Genomic DNA, 20387 nt, shown 5'->3' on the forward strand with positions numbered 1-20387 from the left:
CCCAGTCTGACCTATCACCCTCACCTTGACCTCTTTCCACCTATCACATTTCCAACGCCCCTCCCCCAAGTCCCTCCTCCCTACCTTTTATCTTAGCCTGCTGGACAAACTTTCCTCATTCCTGAAGAAGGGCTTATGCCCGAAACGTCGATTCTCCTGTTCAGCTAAAGGTTCTGTTTCCGTGCTGTATACGTCTGTGACTCTATAAATTGCAGTTGTTGGAAAATGGAAAAAAAAAACAGAAATTGCTGGAAAGGCTCCGAAGTTCTGGCAGCTTCTGTGGAGAGAAATCAGAGTTAACATTTTGGGTCCAGTTCAAAATGGTCACTGGACCTGAAACAGTAACTCTGCTAAGCTATTTATCCTGAAGATCTGTGTGGTTGCCATACCATGATTTAGCCACTAAACCAGTGGCAAAGGTGGGGAAGGAGGGAGAGGTGGGGGGAGTTGGTGGGATAGCTCCTTTGTATTTTTTTTATTTCTGGTTTAATAGCTGGCTGAATGATTAGGCAGGTCATGGTGGTATTAAAGTGTTAATGTAAACTACTGGGGTGGAAACTGCCTTGAGCAAAAGAAAGCTTATTTTTGGCAGTGGGATACCAATTGCAGCAAATTCCAGAGTGTTCGGTCCAGCTTTATACTGACGAATGTTAAACCAATACACTTAATGTACATTTGCCAGCTGAAAGTAGTTTACAATATAATTATTGAAATTTCTTACATCCCCTAAGGTTGTATTGTGTTGTAGTTTGACAGAACAGTGTGTTTACTACCATTCATTGTCTGAACTATTCATTCAGTCTCATACTGATTCATTCGTAAATCTTGGCTGTTATTTTGGCCTATCTCAACTATTCAGGCTTATTGCCTTTTGCCAAAAATCCAAGCAGGAAAGGGACTGAGTCCCAGGGCCCTGATCTTCCTGTTCCTTTGACTGTGGGGGAAAACAAAATCACTGAAAGTCTTCAACAAGTAAAGAATGCCTGAACAGTATGTGGCAATCGAGTATCCGGCTCACTCTTAAAAGCCAGGGTTTTGCTGTTTGCCACTTCTTATTTTAAATATTTCTGTGCTTCCCACTCCAGAAACCACATGAACCAACTACAGAATCTGAAACACTTACAAGGAATTTGTGGAAATGGGTTTGGGGTAAAGGGTGAATAGCTTTTACGTTTCAGGTACAGTAATGGGGTCTTTTGCTGTTTGGTCTGGGAAAACTGCAGTGATAGAAAACCCACCCATATTTAAAGGACTATTTGTCCTGCACATTAATCTGGCTTCACCACAGATCACAGAGGAGGTAGGCAGGTGAGAAACTACATCGTGAATGAGACTGGGTTTAATCAACCTTCTGTTTTTAATCTGTAATAGTGCAAAACTACTCATCTGATGCATGTGCATGATGCCTCCTGGCTAGTGGTTTGCTGTGTTATACTGGAATGCTGAATGTATGAACTGAGCCTTCTGTTGCAGGTTATAAAGGCGGTTGTGTGGTGCTGGCCACAGGAAATTCTGTTGGATTATGGGATGTGAAAGATTGCAACAGCTTCAGGGCCAAGTACATCTGCAGGCAGAACCTAGCAACCTCTGTTGATCCAGGAACTGGACCAGCCGCAGTGACTCCCACACCCAGTGTGACAGGAAACTGTCCAACAGGATGGTCTTCATCCCTGACTCTGCGATACTGTTATAAGGTAAAGAAAGGAAATTTCCTCACTCATCAAGGCTTGTGATCAAATGCTCTGGAATTCCCTCTGAAACTTCTGCAACTCTCCATTTTTTGCTCCTCCTTTTGAGGTGCTCCTTAAAGCCTGCCTCCTTGATCAAGCTTTCCATAAATTGCCCAATGTCAAACACTGATAATGCTCCTGTGAAATCGCTGGAAACATTTTGCTACATTTAAGGCACTGCAAGCCTTTGTTTTCCCAAGGTTTTCATCGTTAGGACATGTTTCAGATAGGAAATGGGACAAAGTCTGATTGTAGTGCTGATCTCTCACTGTATAAATATTACCCTGAACATAAGCCTTGCAAAAATAATTTGATGCAACAATATATGAGTGCATTTGTTTCGACACAGATACAAAACTGCTTTTCTCACAGTTGTGATTAAATCACTTTATATATAAACAGTTATGTAATAAGACTTCAAACAGCGAGGGTTCAAAGTAAAGCTCCTCATAGACAGCACAAGCAGACTTCAGAATATGCATACTCTCTGTAATAGCTGTGGATTGATCGACTGGGATGGCAGATTTATGTCGCCAAAGTGAGGGTCTAGGTTGAGAATCTGATACACAGCTTTAAAAACAATTTGCTCCATTTCTAAACAAGTTCTGTTGATATATCAACAGAAAATGGTGGAAAATGCTCAGTAGGTCTGGCAGTGCCTATGGAGAAATAGTCAGAGTTAATGTCACAAGGCTGTGTCCTCTGAGGGAGCCTGTATGGAGAACTTTGTGATCTTGGGAGGGTGGGAGATGGGTGGAAAGTGTGGAAATTGGGAAAGACAGGTCAAGAACTCTGTTGATTTTAGTCAAGGACAAAGGTAGACATTGTTGATGCACAGGTATGAGAGGTGGCCTCACCAGAGCAGATCCAACAGTATTGAGAAACGAAAGCTTTTGTATGATCCATTAGTGAGAGTGTAGTGCTTACACTGGATTGGAAAACTGGATTCTTCAGATACCATGAACTAAGATTAAGGGGTCCCAGGTCATCTGTTGAAGTTGTAGAGGTGGATGGGTTGTGTGGATGGTGACATAATTTCCTTGACTTGCTGTAAAGGATGTGCAAGAATCCACTACTTCTACAGTATTGTGTGCAGACTGTGCTTGGTTGATTAGATTGGAAAAACAGGGTTCATCTTGATCTACCACATTGGGGTGTACTCTTGACCTTCTTCTTGACCTCCTTGAATTGTGAATGCAGCTACCCACTTGCATGTATTAGCCACATAGGCATAGAGTCATGCAGCACAAAAATCAATAGAGTCATAGAGATGTACAGCACGGAAATAGACCCTTGGGCCCAACCATGCCGACCAGATATCTTAAAATAAATCTTTTCCCATTTACCAGCATTTGGTCCATACCCCTCTAAGTCCTTCCTGTTCATATATCCATCATCAGGTGCCTTTTAAATGCTGTATTTGTACCAGCCTCCGCCATTTCCTCTGGCAGCTCATTCCGTACAAGCACTACCTTATGGATGAAAATGTTGCCCCTTAGGTTCCTTTTTAAATCTTTCCCCTCTTACTCTAAACTTATTCCCTCTAGTTTTGGACTCCCCCAACCCAAGGGAAAAAAACCTTGTCTCTTCACCCCTCCTGTCCCTCATGATTTTCTAAACCTCTATAAGGTCACTTCTCAGCCTCCAATGCTCCAGGGAAAATAGCCCCAGCCTATTCAGCCTCTCCCTACAGCTCAAACCCTCGAACATCCTTGTAAATTTTTTCAGATTTTCCCTTTAAATTTCACAACATCCTTCCGATAGCAGGGAGAACAGATATGTTATGATGAGCTGATATTCTTGATTAAACATAGGAGGAGAGGTCAGCCATTGAGTCCCATGCACCTGTTCCACCATTCAATCAGATTGCGGTTTTTATCTACACCATAATTCAAGCGCTCACCTTGACTCTGTAGCTTTCTTTTTATATTCATTCACAGGAATATAGCTAGGCCAGCATTTCTTATCCTTGAGAAGATTGAGCTGTCTTTTTGAACTGCTGTAATCTAATGAGGGTAGGTACATCCACAATGTTATTACAAAGGGACTTCTAGGATTTTGATCCAGTGACAGTGAAGGAATGGTGATATATTTTGAGTCATGACAATGTATGGCTTGAAGGGGAGCTTGCAGATAAAGGAATTTCCAGGAATCTGTTGTGTTTGTCCTTCTGGGTGGTAGAGACTGCTGCTATTAGTTTTGCCTAACAAAAATCAGTACTGAAATTTTTAACTAACCTGAAGCCCCAACTACCTTAGAGGGGAGAGTCCTGGACTTCCATTACATTTTTGTGTGAAGAAGTGCTTCCTGACAATATGGTCAGGCTTTAATTTTAAGCTTCAGTCCCTTTGTTCCAGATGTTGCCACCAGAGAAAATAGTTTCTTTTTATTCGCCATATCAACTTCTTTAATCATCTTCAATGCCTTGTTTCAATCACCTCTTAATGCTTACCATATTTACTATAAAGGAGTTTTTTAAATCTTTCGTACCATGTGTAGTGCCATAGGAGATTATTATTAAAAATTGTGTGCTCTATGTAATGTTACACAGTCTTCAGTTTTTAAAATAAACAAAAATGGAAAGAGACAACAGAAAAAGAACAGAGGTGACAGAAGAGCAGAGAGAACACAGGAAAGATAAAGGGTTATACTGAATATAGACAAGCAGGCAGAAAGCTAATAGTGAATACTGGGAAGGAGGACAAGAAGAAACAAATAAGGCAAGAAGCCTTCAAGATGTGGTGTAGAGCACGTAGATATGGAGAGGATACCAAGCCAGAAGCATTAACAAATCAGCTGGCTCAGATGGAATGGTATCAATGATCTAGACCAGGCAAGTAGGACTTCATTGGTTAATACTACACAGACACGGTGGGTCAAATGGCATCACTTCTACTGTGCTGCTCTGTTCTGTAAACACAACTGTAGCTTTAGATACATAAACTGCCCTGTCACAGTGCTAGTCAAATCACGTGGACTGAATGTCAATCCATGTGACCCCTGTGAAGAAATACAAAGGTTTCGATTTAAAATCAACCCAGCTCAGGTATTCAATTGCCACATCTGCCAGGAAAAGGGTTTGTTCTTCTTGAAGACTAGTTCCTCATTAAGAAGTGCACAATTTTTTAAAATAAAAGTTCTCATCCCATTTTTCCAATCTCCATAAGCCCATTTCCCCTTAGTTTCCCCAATTGCCCATTCATGGACTCAACTGACCTCTCTGAGATTGGTAGGCTCCTCGAATTCAGGCTCCTTCAACATTCCTGATTTCCATGAAAACAAATCAGCTGGCTCAGATGGAATGGTATCAATGATCTAGACCAGGCAAGTAGGACTGAGCCTTACCAGCGGCATTCACATTTGTGAAAGAACAAATGAACACACTCACACACTTCCTCAGTTCTGAGGAAAGGTCACTAGACCCGAAACATGAACTCTGAATTCTCTTCACAGATGCTGCCAGACCTGCTGAGATTTTCCAAGAATTTCTGACTTGTTCCTGATTTACAGCATCTCCAGTTCTTCTGTTTTTTTTAAATAAAACACTCCATTGTTGATGGAGTGGGCTGGCAAGGCCCAAATCTCTGTAATTCCCTTCTTACATTTCTCCACTCCTCCTTTAAGACAATTCTTAAAATTTACTACCTCTTTGACAAAAGTTTTGATCATTTTGTTGCCCTGCCCTTCCCACAATCCCTTCAGGCATGAGAAAATTACTAAGTACGAATTACAAGCGGCAGTGATTACTGTGTCATGAGTTTGCTTGAACACAGGACATGAAAGATAACAAACAAAACTATTTTTGTTTCCATGATGTACTGAAAGGTTTGTACAGCTGGTGCTCAATCTTTGTCCTTGCCATCAATGCAGCTCTCATATTGTATCAGAGATGAACAATAACTATAACACACACTAAGCCATAATCATACAGCACAGAAACAGACCCTTTGGTCCAACTCATCCATGCCAACCAGATATCCCAATCTGTCCCATTTGCTAGCATTTGGCCCATATCGCTCTAAACCCTTCTGATTCATATATTCATCCAGATGCCTTTTAAATATTGTAATTATACCAGCCTCCACGACTTCCTCTGAGAGCTCATTCCATGCACGCATCACCCTCTAAGTGAAAACGTTGCTCCTCAGGTCCTTTTTAAATCTTTCCCCCTTAAATCTATGCCCTCTGGTTTTGGGCAACCCTACCCTGGGAAAAAGACCTTGTCTATTTACCCTATCCATTCCTTTCATGATTTCATAAGGTCACCCCTCAATCTCCGATCTGACATAACATCTCCAGACTGGTTTTTACAAGATGGTATGAGTTTAATATTTATTGTAACTTGCTGACCTCACATGGCATTGCCCATGACATGTGGAATCCAGAGCACCATCATAAATAATCAATGATCTCTCTGCATTGTAATAGTAAAAGCACCATGCAGGTTACTCTAAGCTTTCTCTTTTAAGACACAGCAATACAGAATGGTAAAGGTATTGCATATTATAATAAGCAAGTTGCTGTCAATAAACGGAAAAGAATTATCTGATTCTCACGTCCTCCTTGTGGATGAGTGGTTCTTTGAGCTTGAGGGAGAGGGTGGGGTGGGTCATGGTTTCTCAGAGGAGATTTATAAGATGATCAAATTTTACACCTTTTTTCTGTATTTATTGATCCACTAACACTAAGGTTTTGGATTTAGAATTAGATTTATTGTCACATTATATAAAAATACACTGAAAAGTGGTTTCTCGCATGCAAAACACAAAGTGTAGCCATTACTCCAGCACCATATTTTCTTAATTCATTTGTGGGATTTGGGTGTCGCTGGCTGGCCAGCATTGAGAGCCCATTGCTATTTGCCCTTGAGAAGGCGGTGGTGAGCTGTCTTCCTGAATCGTTGCAGTCCACTTGCTGTGGGTTGACCCACAATACCGGTAGGGAGGGAATTCTAGGATTTTGACTCAATGACTGTAAAGGAATGGCAATATATTTCCATGGTGGTGAGTGGCTTGGAGGCGGCCTTGCAAGTGGTGGTGTTCCCAAGTAACTGCTGCCCTTGTCCTTCTAGATGGCAGTGGTTGTGGATTTGGAAGGTGCTGTTTAAGGATCTTTGGTGAATTTCTGCAGTGTATCTTGTAGATAGTGCACACTGCTGCTACTGAACACTGGTGGTGGAGGGATTGAATGTTTGTAGAGGTGGTGCCAGTCAAGCGGGTTGCTTTGTCGTGGATAGTGTCAAGCTTCTTGAGTGTGGTTGGAGCTACACCCATCCAGGCAAGTGGGGAGTATTCCATCACAATCTTGACTTGTGCCTTGTAGATGGTGGATAGACTTTGGGATGTCAGGAGGTAGGTTACTCGCTGCAGTATCCCTAGTCTCTGACCTGCTCTTGTAGCCACTGTGTTTATGTGGTGAATCCAGTTGAGTTTCTGGTCAATGGTAACCCCAAGGGTATTGACAGTAGGGGATTCAGTGATGTTAATACTGTTGAATGTCAAGGGGCGGTGGTTAGAGTGTCTCTAATTGGTGATTGTCATTGTCTGGCATTTGTGTGGTATGAATGTTACTTGCCACTTGTCAGCCTAAGCCTGGATATGGTCCAGATCTTGTTGCATTTGAGCACAGATTTCTTCAGTATCTGAGGACTCCTGAATTGTGCTGAACACTGTGCAATCATCGGCGAACATCCCCACTTCTGACCTTATGATAGGGGGAAGGTCATTGATGAAGCAGCTGAAGACTGTTGGAGGGACTCCTGCTGAGGTGACTGACCTTCCACAACCGTAACCATCTTCCTTTGTGCCAGGTATGACTCTAACCAGTGGAGTGTTTGCCCCCTGATACCCATTGCTTCCAGTTTTTGTCAGGGCTCCTTGATGCCATACTCGGTCAAATGCAGCCTTGATGTCAAGGGTTGTCACTCTCACCTCACCTCTGGAACTCAGCTCTTTTGTCCATGTTTGAACCAAGGCTGTAATGAGATCAGGAGCTGAGTGACCTTGGCAAAACCCAATCTGGGCATTACTGAGCAGGTTGTTTCTGAGCAGATGCTGCTTGATAGCATTGTTGATTACCCCTTCCATCATTTTATTGATAATGGAGCTGAAGACTGTTGGAGGGACTCCTGCTGAGGTGACTGACCTTCCACAACCATAATCATCTTCCTTTGTGCCAGGTATGACTCTAACCAGTGGAGTATTTGCCCCCCGATACCCATTGCTTCCAGTTTTTGTCAGGGCTCCTTGATACCATACTCGGTCAAATGCAGCCTTGATGTCAAGGGCTGTCACTCTCACCTCACCTCTGGAACTCAGCTCTTTTGTCCATCTTTGAACCAAGGCTGTAATGAGATCAGGAGCTGAGTGACCTTGGCAAAACCCAAACTGGGCGTTACTGAGCAGGTTGTTTCTGAGCAGATGCTGCTTGATAGCATTGTTGATTACCCCTTCCATCATTTTATTGATAATGGACAATAGACTGATTGAGCAGTAATTGGCCAGGTTGGATTTGTCCTGCTTTTTGTGTACAGGACATACCTGGGCAATTTTCAACATTGTTGGGTAGATGCCAGTATTGTAACTGTACTGGATGAGCTTGGCTAAGGGAGCAGCAAGTTCTGGAGCACAAGTCTTCACTACTATTAACTGAATGTATTCAGGGCCCGTTGCCTTTGCAACATCCAGTGCCTCCAGCCATTTCTTGATATCATGTGGAGTGAATCGAATTGGCTGGAGACTCGTATCTATGATGCTGGGGACCACTGGAGGATCTTGAGATGGATCATCCACTTGGCACTTTTGACTGGAGATTGTTGTGAATGCATGTGCCTTATCTTTTGCACTGATGGGCTGGGCCTCTCTATCACTGAGGATGGGGATATTTGTGGAGCTTCCTCCTCCAGTGAGTTGTTTAATTGTCCACCACCATTCACAACTGGATGTAGAAGGACTGCAGAGCTTAGATCTGATCCGTTGGTTGTGGGATTGCTTAGCTCTGTCTATCACTTGCTGTTTATGCTGTTTGGCATGCAAGTAGTCCTATTTGGTAGCTTCACCAGGTTGACACCTCATTTTTAGGTATTCCTGATGCTGCTCTTGGCATGCCCTCCTGCACTCTCCTTTGAACCAGGGTTGATCCCTAATAGTAATGGTTGAGTGGGGGATATGCTAGGCCATGAGGTTACAGATTGTGTTGGAGTACAGTTCTGCTGCTGTTGATACCTCACAGTGCCTCATGGGTGCCCAGTCTTGAGTTGTTAGATTGGTTTGAAGTCTGTCCCATTTAGCAAGGTGATAGTGCCAGACAACACGATGGAGGATATTCTCAATGTGAAGGTGGGACTTCATCTCCACATGGAAATGCAATATAATTGTCTCTTGAAATACAATATAATGCAAGATTTTACTGCAGTGGAGTTCATCTTTCCCTCTTCTTGTTGATTCTCTGCTACTCCTCCATTCGCTGCTTGACATCAGGGCTCCAGGGTCTCAGCCAAGGACTCACTCCTACCATCGTTGCCACTCCCACAATCACAATTGTTGCATCCAAGCCGGAGCCATGGGCCTGGTCTCATATCTCCTGCTCCCCCTTCAATGCTTCAATGGTCCTCAAGATGCTGCCACCAATCCTCGGTTGCCGGAGTCCTGGCTTCAGGCTCCTGCACCGCTAATGCTGAAGCCTCTGCCTGCCAACTTTCTTTAAGTAGCTGACATTGATTTTAGGATGTTGGGAGGTTAGGTTTCTGAGATTGTGTCAGGAATGCCGAAGGATTCCTAGGACTTGCAGGCAGCTCCCTGGAACTATGGAATGCCTTCTTCAAATACATTATGTGTCAGTGTTGTGGAAATGTTTTTATCAGTTCATGCAATCTACTGGAGATTATTTGTTGACTTTTTTTTGTGGAGTGGCAATTCCTTATAAATTGTTAGCCATTACCTTTGAGGAGAGGGAGAGGGATAGACAAAATAAGCTGTCAAATTACTATCTTTATCTGCGGAACCTCAGCATTATGAAGTGTAATGGAAGGTTATGGGAAACAGTTTTCATCCATTCAACTTATTCAAAATATCCACATGCCAGAAACGCTTCTCTCTGATTCTGACATCAAGATTCCCAATTTCTTACCTTTCAGATTGATGTTTCACTCCTCAGTTTTAATTCTCCCAATCTAATAGTTGAATCAATCATTGGGGGCTGATGCCACCTCAAAGCAGAACTGAAGGAAAGTATGCTGTTCTATGTTTATCTTTTGAGTGAGATGTTAAACAGAGATGTTCACTGCCTCTTTGAAGTGGATATATAAATTTCTATCACACTGTTTGAACAAGACTTGGGGAACCCCTCCGCCTCTAAACAGATCTGATGAAGAGTTAGTGGACTCAAGACATTAACTCTGCTTTCTTCCCACAGATGCTGCCAGACCTACTGAGTTTTGCCAGCAATCTTTCACCAGTTTTTGTTTCAGATCTCCACCATCCGCAGCTCTTTTGTTTTGTTACAGTTCTGTGTTTCTTTAGTTCAGGCCTCTGGGTGCATCCCTGATTTTGATTGGTCCACTTTTTATATCTGCCTGGGCGCTTAGTGCCTTCCTTAATCTCTGTACCGCACTCTCTTTCATAAAAATGCCCCTTATCTTCTATTTCACACTTGTCCTAATATCATCATAAGTAACTCAATATCAGGTTTGCTTTGATGCTTCTGTAATGTGTGCTCTGGATGGTTTGCTGTTTAAATCTAAATGCGTTGTTCTGGGAATATTTGCAGATTCTCACCGGCTTCAGTGTTTGTTGGGACTTTTCAGTCAAGAATTTTGAAATTTCAACACAGTTCAGATCCTTAGCATTCTTAGTCTACATAATTGGTTGTGCTCCATAGGCGCCAATAAATGTGATCTGTCTCTGAACTAGATAGTGTTCTGGAGATCAGCTCATTCAGAAGGAATTGTGTGTTTCACTAACAAAATGCATGGGTGACTGAACAGCAGTTTTTTTAGCTTACAACAATTTGACGTAAGTGGATGAAGGGCTTTTGCCTGAAACATCGATTTTCCTGCTGCTCGGATGCTGCCTGACCTGCTATGCTTTTAAAGCACCATTCTAATCTTGACTCTTAAACCAATTTGAATCTAACCAGTTGAGAGAAGTAACCAAAATTAATTAATTTTTGAAAATAGTCTTATTGACTTGGTCTCTGTTTAAAAGTAAATGGCTATTTGTTATGCATGCTTTTGAATGAAGACCAGACTGAAACCTGGTTTATTAATGGATGATCTGTTTATAAAGATTGAGATTATCATACTGGTCATCAAAGAGGTATTCAGTGTAATTCTTTCCAGCCTTTCCAAGTTAGAGTTGCTGTGTCTGTTCTCTGTAATTGCTGTCTTTCAGGATCAGTATTTTAACAAAATTCCCTCTGACCCAGAACATTGCTGAAGATTGCATCAGAATCTGGCGTTACTTGCAGTCCAGATGGTGCTAGCTGCATGTGAAGGTGTGCTCAGACACAGCTAGCACACAATCCACAGGGGCCTTTTAAATCCCCCCAAACTGTCTATCATTCAGTCCGCTCATAGTAACCTGGACTTGCTCACACTATTGGTAAAAGTAATTTCAATGTATTGGCTTTTAATATTGAGCTAAGCATCGAGCTGTAATGATGATGAACGTGCCAATGTTCAATGTGGCCACGACTTTATATCAAGTGTAGCAGAATGTTTACTTGCAGATTTGTGGGGTGGCTGTGAGAGGTCCTCACAATGTCTTGTCTCATTTTCTCCATTGCATTTATCCATTGCTGGCCCCAATTCAATAAATACAGGCTGCTGCATACACAGAACCAGTGTGGCACTTCATTCAGTTACACCTCAGTGCTGTTAGTGAGGGAACTCTAGAATTTTGACCCAATGACACTGGAGAACCAGCAATATATTTCCAAATCAGGATGGCGAATGACTTGGATCTTGAAATGGTGATGTTCGCATGCATCAGCTATCCTTGTCCTTTTAGGGGATAGCGGTCCTTTTAGGGGAGAGCTGAATTGGATATGTGGCTGCATACACCTGAACATATTGAATTGGTGCTACAGCCAAAACCAGCCAGGTATCCAAATTTAGTGAGTCAGATCCTGAGTTGTGTTGTCCACTCTCAGTAAAAAGTAGCATGACCGAGGAACTTGCGTCATCCAGCAACATTATTATTAAGGGTCAAGCATCCTGATGTTTGTTTGTGGAACATTATTGAATAGAAACATGACCTAAAGGTCTCAGCAGTGTTTGGAGGTGGGTGGCAAAAGAGTGGTTAAGTTGTCCACAGAAAGGCTACAGGAATTTTGGGGGCAACAGTGGCACCTCTCAGGACCTACAACATGTTGAGGTGTTTGAGGGTGAGTCAGGGCGAGATTATGACTCAGAGAGTGAAGGGATATCATAATTGTTTTGAATGCAGTCAAGAAGTGGGGGAAGTGTCTCAAAGTGGAGAGGCTAAGATTGTGTTCCTTCGAGCAGAGAATTAAGTTAAGAGTGATTTAATAGAGGCGTTCACAATTATGGAAGGTTTTGATAGAGGAGTGAGGAAGAAACAATTTCCACCAGGAGAAGGATCAGTAACAGAAAGACACTGATTAAAAGTGAATGGAGAAATTTCAAGAGAATGTAAAAGTAAGGGAGGAGGCCACAGAGAATTGCTAAGCAGTGAATACATCAGTCCGGGAGTTTCTAGTCTGACAGCCAAACATTCCTGACCATATTTCCTATTTACATCTGACATTTCAACCAGGCAGAGACTAGCTGGCCTCACACTCACGATGCCTGGAGCATCATGACAAAGCACTTCCTATCTCCTGGGACAGACAAGAATTAAACAGAAAAATCTGGGGGGATGAAATGCCTGGAGAGTTTCCCTCTGTTCTTCACCCGACTTTTTAACTCTGACTTCAAAGATGCTAACCCCTAGCACTGCAGCAGGTGGAGGGAGAGAACTGATTAGCTGGTCTCAGGGTTACGACCTGCGGGCAGCTTCAAAGATGACGTCAGTTTGGGAGCTGCAGGATTGGCAGCCCTCACAAAGGCAAAGGAAAAATCTCATCGACCTTCAACCTTGCTATTGTCTGTGCCTCTTTGTAACCTTGCAATTGCAAAGTAAAATTTCCTCAGGAGTGTGACTGCCTGGCAGTCATCAGAGCAGGGTCTCTCCCTCAGGGGAGTGATAGAAACATAAAAGCAGCTCTTGCCTCGTTTCCTAGCTTACATCAATTGCAGTATAGACGAAGCTGAGTGATTCATCTCAATTGTTAAAACAATCAATCAGTCCTGTTCAGACTTTACAAGCCAAGTGAATCAGCAGCTTTGACTAGGAGCACAGACATCGTTCATTACTGGTCTGCTGTTTATTTTTAAAGCTATCTCCCAATAAGTAGATTTTTTATTTAAGATTTTTCTTTCCGAAATGCAACTTTTCTCCATTAATTTATACGTGTAGATTTTACAGGCAGAAATTACTATGGGGCTGCAAGTATCTGGTGAAAGATTGGTAGGTTATCCCTCTGTCTGTCAAGTTAGCACTGCCCATCTACCTGTAAAAATGTACATTTATATAGCACCTTCACCACCTTAGATCATCTCCAGCTGCCTCTCAGGTTTGGTTTCAGGCAACACTGACACTGAGCCAAAGAAGGAGACCTTTGGATCAACAGTCTATTTAACCCAACTGATGGGTTTGTGCTGCACTGAGTCTGGTCTTACTCCACTCCAACCAGTCCTATCAGTATAATCTTCTATTCCTTTCTCTCCCATTTAGTTATCTAGCTTTCCTTTAAATATATCATTACTGTAGACAAAATTAATAATCATTAGCACAAATGTAGGTTAATCAAAAAAAGGCGGCATGCAGGGAGTCCATAATTAGAGGGCATAGGTTTAAGGTCAGTGGGAAAGATATAAAAGGGACCTGAGGGGCATCTTTTTCACACAGAGCGTGGTGCATGTATGGAATGAGCTGCCAGAGGAAGTGATAGCAGCAGGTACAATAGCAACATTTAAAAGACATTTGGGCAGTTGCATAGATAGGAAAGGTTTAGAGGGATATGGGCCTGATGCGGGCAAATGGGACTTGTTCAGTTTGGGAAACTTGGTTGGCACAGACAAGTCTGATCGAAGGTTCTGTTTCTGTGCTGTATGACTCTATGACTCTTTAAATGGTTTCTTTTCTTCTGAATTCCCTATTGGAATTATTGATGTCAGTCATGATTTAATCGTCCTCATTTTGGTCCACCATTAACAAGTTTAAGATGGATGTGAAAATTGAATGTATTTTCTGGCAAGACTGGTGCAGCATGAGTTTTCAAACCCAATTCAAAGCAATGTAAACACACAGTTTTCACCTTGACTGTGCTCCATCTGTTATAAAACGTTCATCATAAAACCAAAACTGACATTAAGCTTTTCTGTGAGTTTCATCTGCATCATGTACAGCCCATTGCTTATATCAAATAGCAAATATTACCATCTCCAAATGTGGGAAACTAAACTACATTGAGTCAAAGCTAATTGAAACAAAGCTCTTTAATGATAGAAGAGCAAAGTACTGTGGGTGCCAACAATCTGAAATATAAACAGAAAGTGCTGAGAAAACTCAGCAAGCCTGGCAGCATCTGTGAAGGGAGAAACAGAATTGATATTTTGAGTCCGATATGGGTTACTGGATGGGGCTAGGATGAGACAAGTGCAGAGATCGTGGAGGGTTTTAGAACTGAAGGTGGTCACAGAATAGAAAGTATGAAAATTGGCTGCTGAGGAAACACCAAGAACAGAAAGACCAAAATATTTACATTTCTGCAGCATCTTTCATGAAGTTAGGATGCACTAAATAAGTTTACAGCCAAGATGTACTCTCTGAAATATAATCATTGTCGCAATGTGGGAAATGTGCCAACTAATTTGCACACAGCAAGCTCCTACTAAGTGCCTTATGCTGATGAATATCTAATCTACTTTTATGAATTAGTTTATGAATAAATATTTCACAGGACAAAGTATTGCAATGGGATCTGTACATTTATCTGAGAGAGCAGACTCTGCCTTGGTGCAAAGTTTCATCTGAATGATGGCAACTTTGCAAATGCAGCCCTTCCCTCAGTCTGAGGTGAATGGTGTGGCAGCTGAAATCAAGGATTCATTTTTATCAGCACTTGTCCAGATTTATCCCGAGCAACCCTGTGACACCGGTCTCTTCACAGTACGGGCTATTCCCTGGGATGCACACTGAGACAAACATTGACTGCCCTTGGAAGACCATCAACTTGATGAAAGACACTCTTTGGTCTGCTAAAGTTCATTGGTCTTCCAGTTTAAAGAGTAGACCTCAACCGAGTGTTGTAGACTGGCACATTCCAAGGTCCAGGACTACGTGCTGAGGGACGCATTAAAACTTGAGGCAGCTGCCGCCAAGGTGCAGTGGGGAAAGACTACTGTCTAAGGTCTTGCTGCCAAAGTGTAATGAGGGACTGTTCAGTTGTCAGACGCTCTCGTCACCTCAAATATAGGTAAACAGTGTCCTGCAGAAGTAAGAAATGCTTTGGATTTTGCAATTAGGGGGAATGTCAGATTCCAATGTTTGTTCTTCCTGATATGCAGATCTGTTCATGTATATAAAGCTTTTTTTTTAATGTACAAAGTATATTTTCACAATAAAGAAAAGTTTTACCAGCATGCTGGTAAAATTTTTCTTTATTGTGAAAATATACTTTGTACAATAAAAAAAAAGCTTTATATACATGAACAGATCCAGTTAGTAACTGGATGGGAAAGGGCTTATTCGCAAAATGTCGATTCTCCTGCTCCTTGGTGTGCTTTTCCAGTGCCACACCTTTCAATTCTGAACTGGATGGGAAAGGCTGCTGAAATGTTGGGAAACCACTTGGGATGGCTCCTCAATACAGACTTGTTGCTGATAAAGTTTTTCAGCGGCCTGAACAGCTCAGTTGCCTGCCAACTGAAGGTGGGAAACTAACTGAGCCAATCAAAATCCCAGTTCAGGGTCTGTTGCCTGTCTCTGAGAAACACTTAATACATAGACAAAGATACAGTAGCGACACTTAGAGTTCTATAAAACAACAATTCATATATTAAGTACTTCAACAAATAACATACACTTGTAACTACTAGAGATATTTCGATCACTGTCATTTGTTGCCCTGATTTCTGTAACTAAACCTAAATGTTACCCATTAGAATTCACAGCTGGCCAGGCTGAAAGCTCTCTCGACATCTTCACCACACCTTTTGATATAGGGTACCTTCTTACAATGTTAGTCTTCGAAGTGTTGTTGAACAAAGAGATTTCTTGAGCCTTTTTATACACAAGTCTCTGTGTCAAGTATGTGCCTTACTTGGAATTATGCGTGCACGTCACCAATCCTGAATATTTTGTCCAAGTGTATATCTTCTTTGGACTTAACCATGCATGTGAGCAATCCCAAATGTTTTATCCAATAGAGTAGGCAGATCCTGGTTTCCTGCAGTTTTAACTCTTAGCAAATTTGGCTGACTCAGTGTAATTCCATTCACATAGCAGCCCATTGTTAGGCCTCCTGTCAGTTCCTTTGTCTTCAACCTTATCCAACAAGTCATCTTCCCAGGCCACTGGCATTTTATTCACTGGTTTAGAGGCATGCCACAGCTCTTTGGGAGTCTGTTTTAATTTTTTTCAGAAGCTGTTGGGGCCTCTGGTCCTCTGCCTTCTCTCACCATCAACTTGCCTAGTCCTTATAGCATCTCATACTCTCCCTATTAGCCACTCAGCCTGTACCAACCAACGGCAAACTTCAGGAGCCACGTGGAGATATAAGAACGTAAACTTAACAACTGAATAGGGCTCTCTTTCATGATAGCGAAAAACAACCTCCTATTCTTAAAACCGATTCAGAGTATTTAAATCTGAAGTAATTAACCAAACCAGTCTTAATCCACTAGTCACAGTGCACTCTGTGGTACACTCTGTGGTATAAGGTGATGGATCTCAAAACAAAATTTCATGTCAATTAAGCTGCATTCAATCTGCTAAAATCACATAGTTTTTGCAATTGAGCCTGTAAAAGTTCCTGAGACAAGCAGATGTGTTCTACACAGCTGCTGATCATCCTGAGTAGTTATATCTTTTAAGTTAATGTAACTGTAATGATTGCTATCATTGCAGTAAACTGGATTCTTACGCTTGTTAAGACGAATGTCTCATCTGTTGAGACCTGCAGTGGTCTATTCTGTACCATTAGTAATTTTACAGGCCCAGGACTCAGCATACAGAAAGGAGCAGTAAACCACCCAAACCAGTACAAACAGTAAAGATGGTATGTCCTGTAGAATTGGATAGTCCCAGTATCTTGTAAAAGGAATAAAGCTGAATCCAAGTCAAGCTCACCAGCCAGAATCAATTGACTGACATCTCTGCCACATGTCAGCACACAGTTGCTAAGCATGGTTGCATGGTTTTTCAGTCTGTATGACCACCACCCCTCCCCAGTCATCCCAGAACCTCTGAATTTCAGATGCAAATACCCTTTTTCAAGGGAGGACTGCATACTTAGTTATTTCAGTTTCTTAAAAATAAATGACCACATTTCTCAAGTGCAGAACTTGTGATTGTGGCTGGGTTAATACGGGATAATAGCAGATGTGCAGATAACGTTAGTTTGCTATTCTTGGCTAGCATGACCACTGTTGTGATCCTTTAAAGAAAATAAATATGTTTTGGATTCTTTTTAGAACTAGTGTAGCTTCAGGGTGTCACGTATGGTGCAAGACAGAAAAACACTCTTCCACCAGTCGGTGATGAGCTGAATAAAAGCAAAATATAATACTTGAAGGAAATATTGAAACACTATCCAGGTTGGCAGCATCTGTCAGTAGAGAAACCAAGTTAACACGTTAGGCCTGTGTTCTTTCCTCAGAACCATGCATCAGTCCATACTCCCAGCACGTGTAGTCAATTGACAGTAATGGAAATAATGAACAGGAGATAGATTAACGTTGACACCTGAGGAACGTCACTAAGGTTCATGCCTCTGATACCTCATTGGAGGTAAATCCTAATCCAGTGCATCAATTTACGCTGCTACAAGATTGTAGCTCGTGATCTTGTGACAGAAATCATGCCTGAAAATCTGGGTGAATAATTTCAACTAGATGACCATCATCTAGTAATCTATTAACTTTCATCAGATAATCAGTCAGGTTTGTAAGTCACAAGCTTCTTTTCTAGAAGCCTTGTTGAGGACCTGAGTGAAAACTAATGGCTGTAAAATTAACAGTAGAATGAATGAGGGTTTGTTATTCAACTAGTGTCATAAATTCATTTTGTAGAGAAATAAAAAGCATTTTTTGAAGCTTTTTGACTTGGACTCATCAGATAATTCACGAGAATACCAATTCAAGGGGCAAAATCAACATTTGCACTGCATATGATGAAAGTTCTGACTGGTAGAGTCATTGCTATGCAGAATGCATCCATTAATGCTGATTGACAGTTAATTGCCAGGCTTTGCTTAAACTTTAAACCAAGTGAGTTGAGTTTTGATTGCTTTGAGAAATGAATCAATGAATGGTGGTCATGGATTTTGTTGAGTTGAAACAGACTCAGTGTAACTCATGACTCAGTTACTCATGTAACTGCTCTTTCTGACTGCAAAGAACAGAGTCCTATAAAGTTATATATAGCATCACAGCACCAGTGTCCCCGGTTCAATTCTAGCCTCGGGCGACTGTCTGTGCGGAGTTTGCACATTCTCCCCGTGTCTGCGTGGGTTTCCTCCGGATGCTCCGGTTTCCTCCCACAGTCCAAAGATGTGCAGGTCAGGTGAATTGGCTATGCTAAATTGCCCATAATGTTAGGTGCATTAGTCAAAGGGAAATGGGTCTGGGTGGGTTACTCTTCGGAGGGTCAGTGTGGACTGGTTGGGCCGCAGGGCCTGTTTCCACACTGTAGGAAATCTAATCTAATCATAATTTCCAATATAAGCAAGCGCACTGCAAATCTTACTGATGAAGCCAAATTGCTCGTCAGCGAAACTCCTCTCAGCCTCAGGATTATCGACTCTCAAGTCAGCTTTCTGTGCAATGAGGGAATAACACACCAAATTCTTACCCATTCCCTGTTGTTTGATAAGAACATGTAATTAGTCAAATTCTAGAGGAGATTTAACACGGGTGACCCAGGTTCAATTCCAACTCTGGGCAATTGTCCATGTGGAGTTTGTACATTCTCCCTGTGTCTGTGTGGGTTTCCTTCAGGTGCAGGCAAGGTGGATTAGCCATGAGAAATGCAGAGTTACAGGAATGAGGGGCTTTGGGTGGGATGCTCTTCAGAGGGTTGGTGTGGCCTGCTTCCACACTCTAGAGATTCTATAACGGTGCGCAATTGGGCAAAGTTCAGAATGTGTCAGGATACAACATATCAACTCTTCAATTTAAAATTGGGAAGGACAAGGGGCGGGCAACAAACCTGTTTCCAAGAGGTATGTTGACAGCTTAGACACAAATGGTGCAGTGGTAATGTAACTAGACTAATAATGGAGAGGCCAGGCTGCTACTCTGCAAGTACAGGTTGACAGCTGGTGCAATTTCTATTCAATGAATAATATCTGAAATTAAAGCTAGTCTCAATTTTATTGGCCCTGAAATCTTGATTGTTGTGAAAAACGCAATTGCTTCACTAATCACCTTTGGGGAAAGAAATTTACCATTCTGGTCTGGAGAAGGTGAAATGGCATCTCCAAATGCAATATTTAGTGTTGTTCCCAGTAATACTGTTAGTTCAGGCAACATGATAGTTCCTGTGTTGCTTGGATCATTGAACTGTCAGCTGTGAAAATTGTAAATCAAGAAGCTGACTTTCATAATGAATAATAGACAAAGGAAAGTGGTTGTTTTAGGTATTTGCCCAGTTTTGGAGGAGCAGTATTATAGAATTTTCTTTCCTCAGGCAAATAAATAATTGGGTCAAAGGCCACAATGAGAAATCTTAGACAAGTTAGGATAACTTGTACAGATTCATGATAGGAATCAGCACAATAAGCCAAGTGACCGCTCATTCCAAGTCTATGTTTCTCCTAATAATAGCCGTATCTCAACAAATTCAGACTATGGCAGGTCAAAGCAGTGTTGACTGAGCACAAAATAAATTAACAATTCCTGCCCTTAATTCTCTTTGGACAGAGTCCTTTTCCTGTGGAACTGGAACTAAGTAATCACTCTTACTGAGGCTTAAAGTTTCTATTCTTTGGAATTTTTCAAGCGTTGCTGCATGATTTTATTTTCTATCTTAACTAAAAACATATGCTGCAAACCACAACAGAACAGTGCTGCCACGATGCAGTAACTCTCGGCCAAAAATATTCCCAAGTACACATATCATATTTCTTACGCAGTGAAGCTGGAGCTCGCCATAGTCTTGGCTTCTGAGTGCAAAGGGCCCCAGGGACATTGATGTCATTGACCTTTCATAGCTTTCCTGAGTTTTAACAGTCTATAGGGAGGAGTTTGATCCAAAGGGGATTCATCCTAAGTGACTCTACTATAGCAATCTGCTTTGACATGTCCCAATCTTATACTGAACTCTAAGCAAAATGCTGCCACATTCAACAGCACTTCAGCAATTAACGCATTGT

The 20387-nt window shown here is 41.8% G+C and overlaps 1 protein-coding gene across 1 annotated transcript in view; it reads left to right on the top strand.

Annotated features, from left to right (window-relative positions):
• LOC122539641 (C-type mannose receptor 2-like) overlaps nucleotides 1-20387 on the top strand; it is a 267205-nt gene that overhangs the window by 152777 nt on the left and 94041 nt on the right. Inside the window, exon 10 of the mRNA XM_043674640.1 lies at nucleotides 1474-1694. Within this exon, the coding sequence (XP_043530575.1) occupies nucleotides 1474-1694 (221 nt within the window). The remainder of the gene's footprint in view (nucleotides 1-1473; nucleotides 1695-20387) is intronic.

The sequence above is a fragment of the Chiloscyllium plagiosum genome, chromosome 33 (assembly GCF_004010195.1).
Source record: "Chiloscyllium plagiosum isolate BGI_BamShark_2017 chromosome 33, ASM401019v2, whole genome shotgun sequence".
Classification (NCBI taxonomy): domain Eukaryota; kingdom Metazoa; phylum Chordata; class Chondrichthyes; order Orectolobiformes; family Hemiscylliidae; genus Chiloscyllium; species Chiloscyllium plagiosum.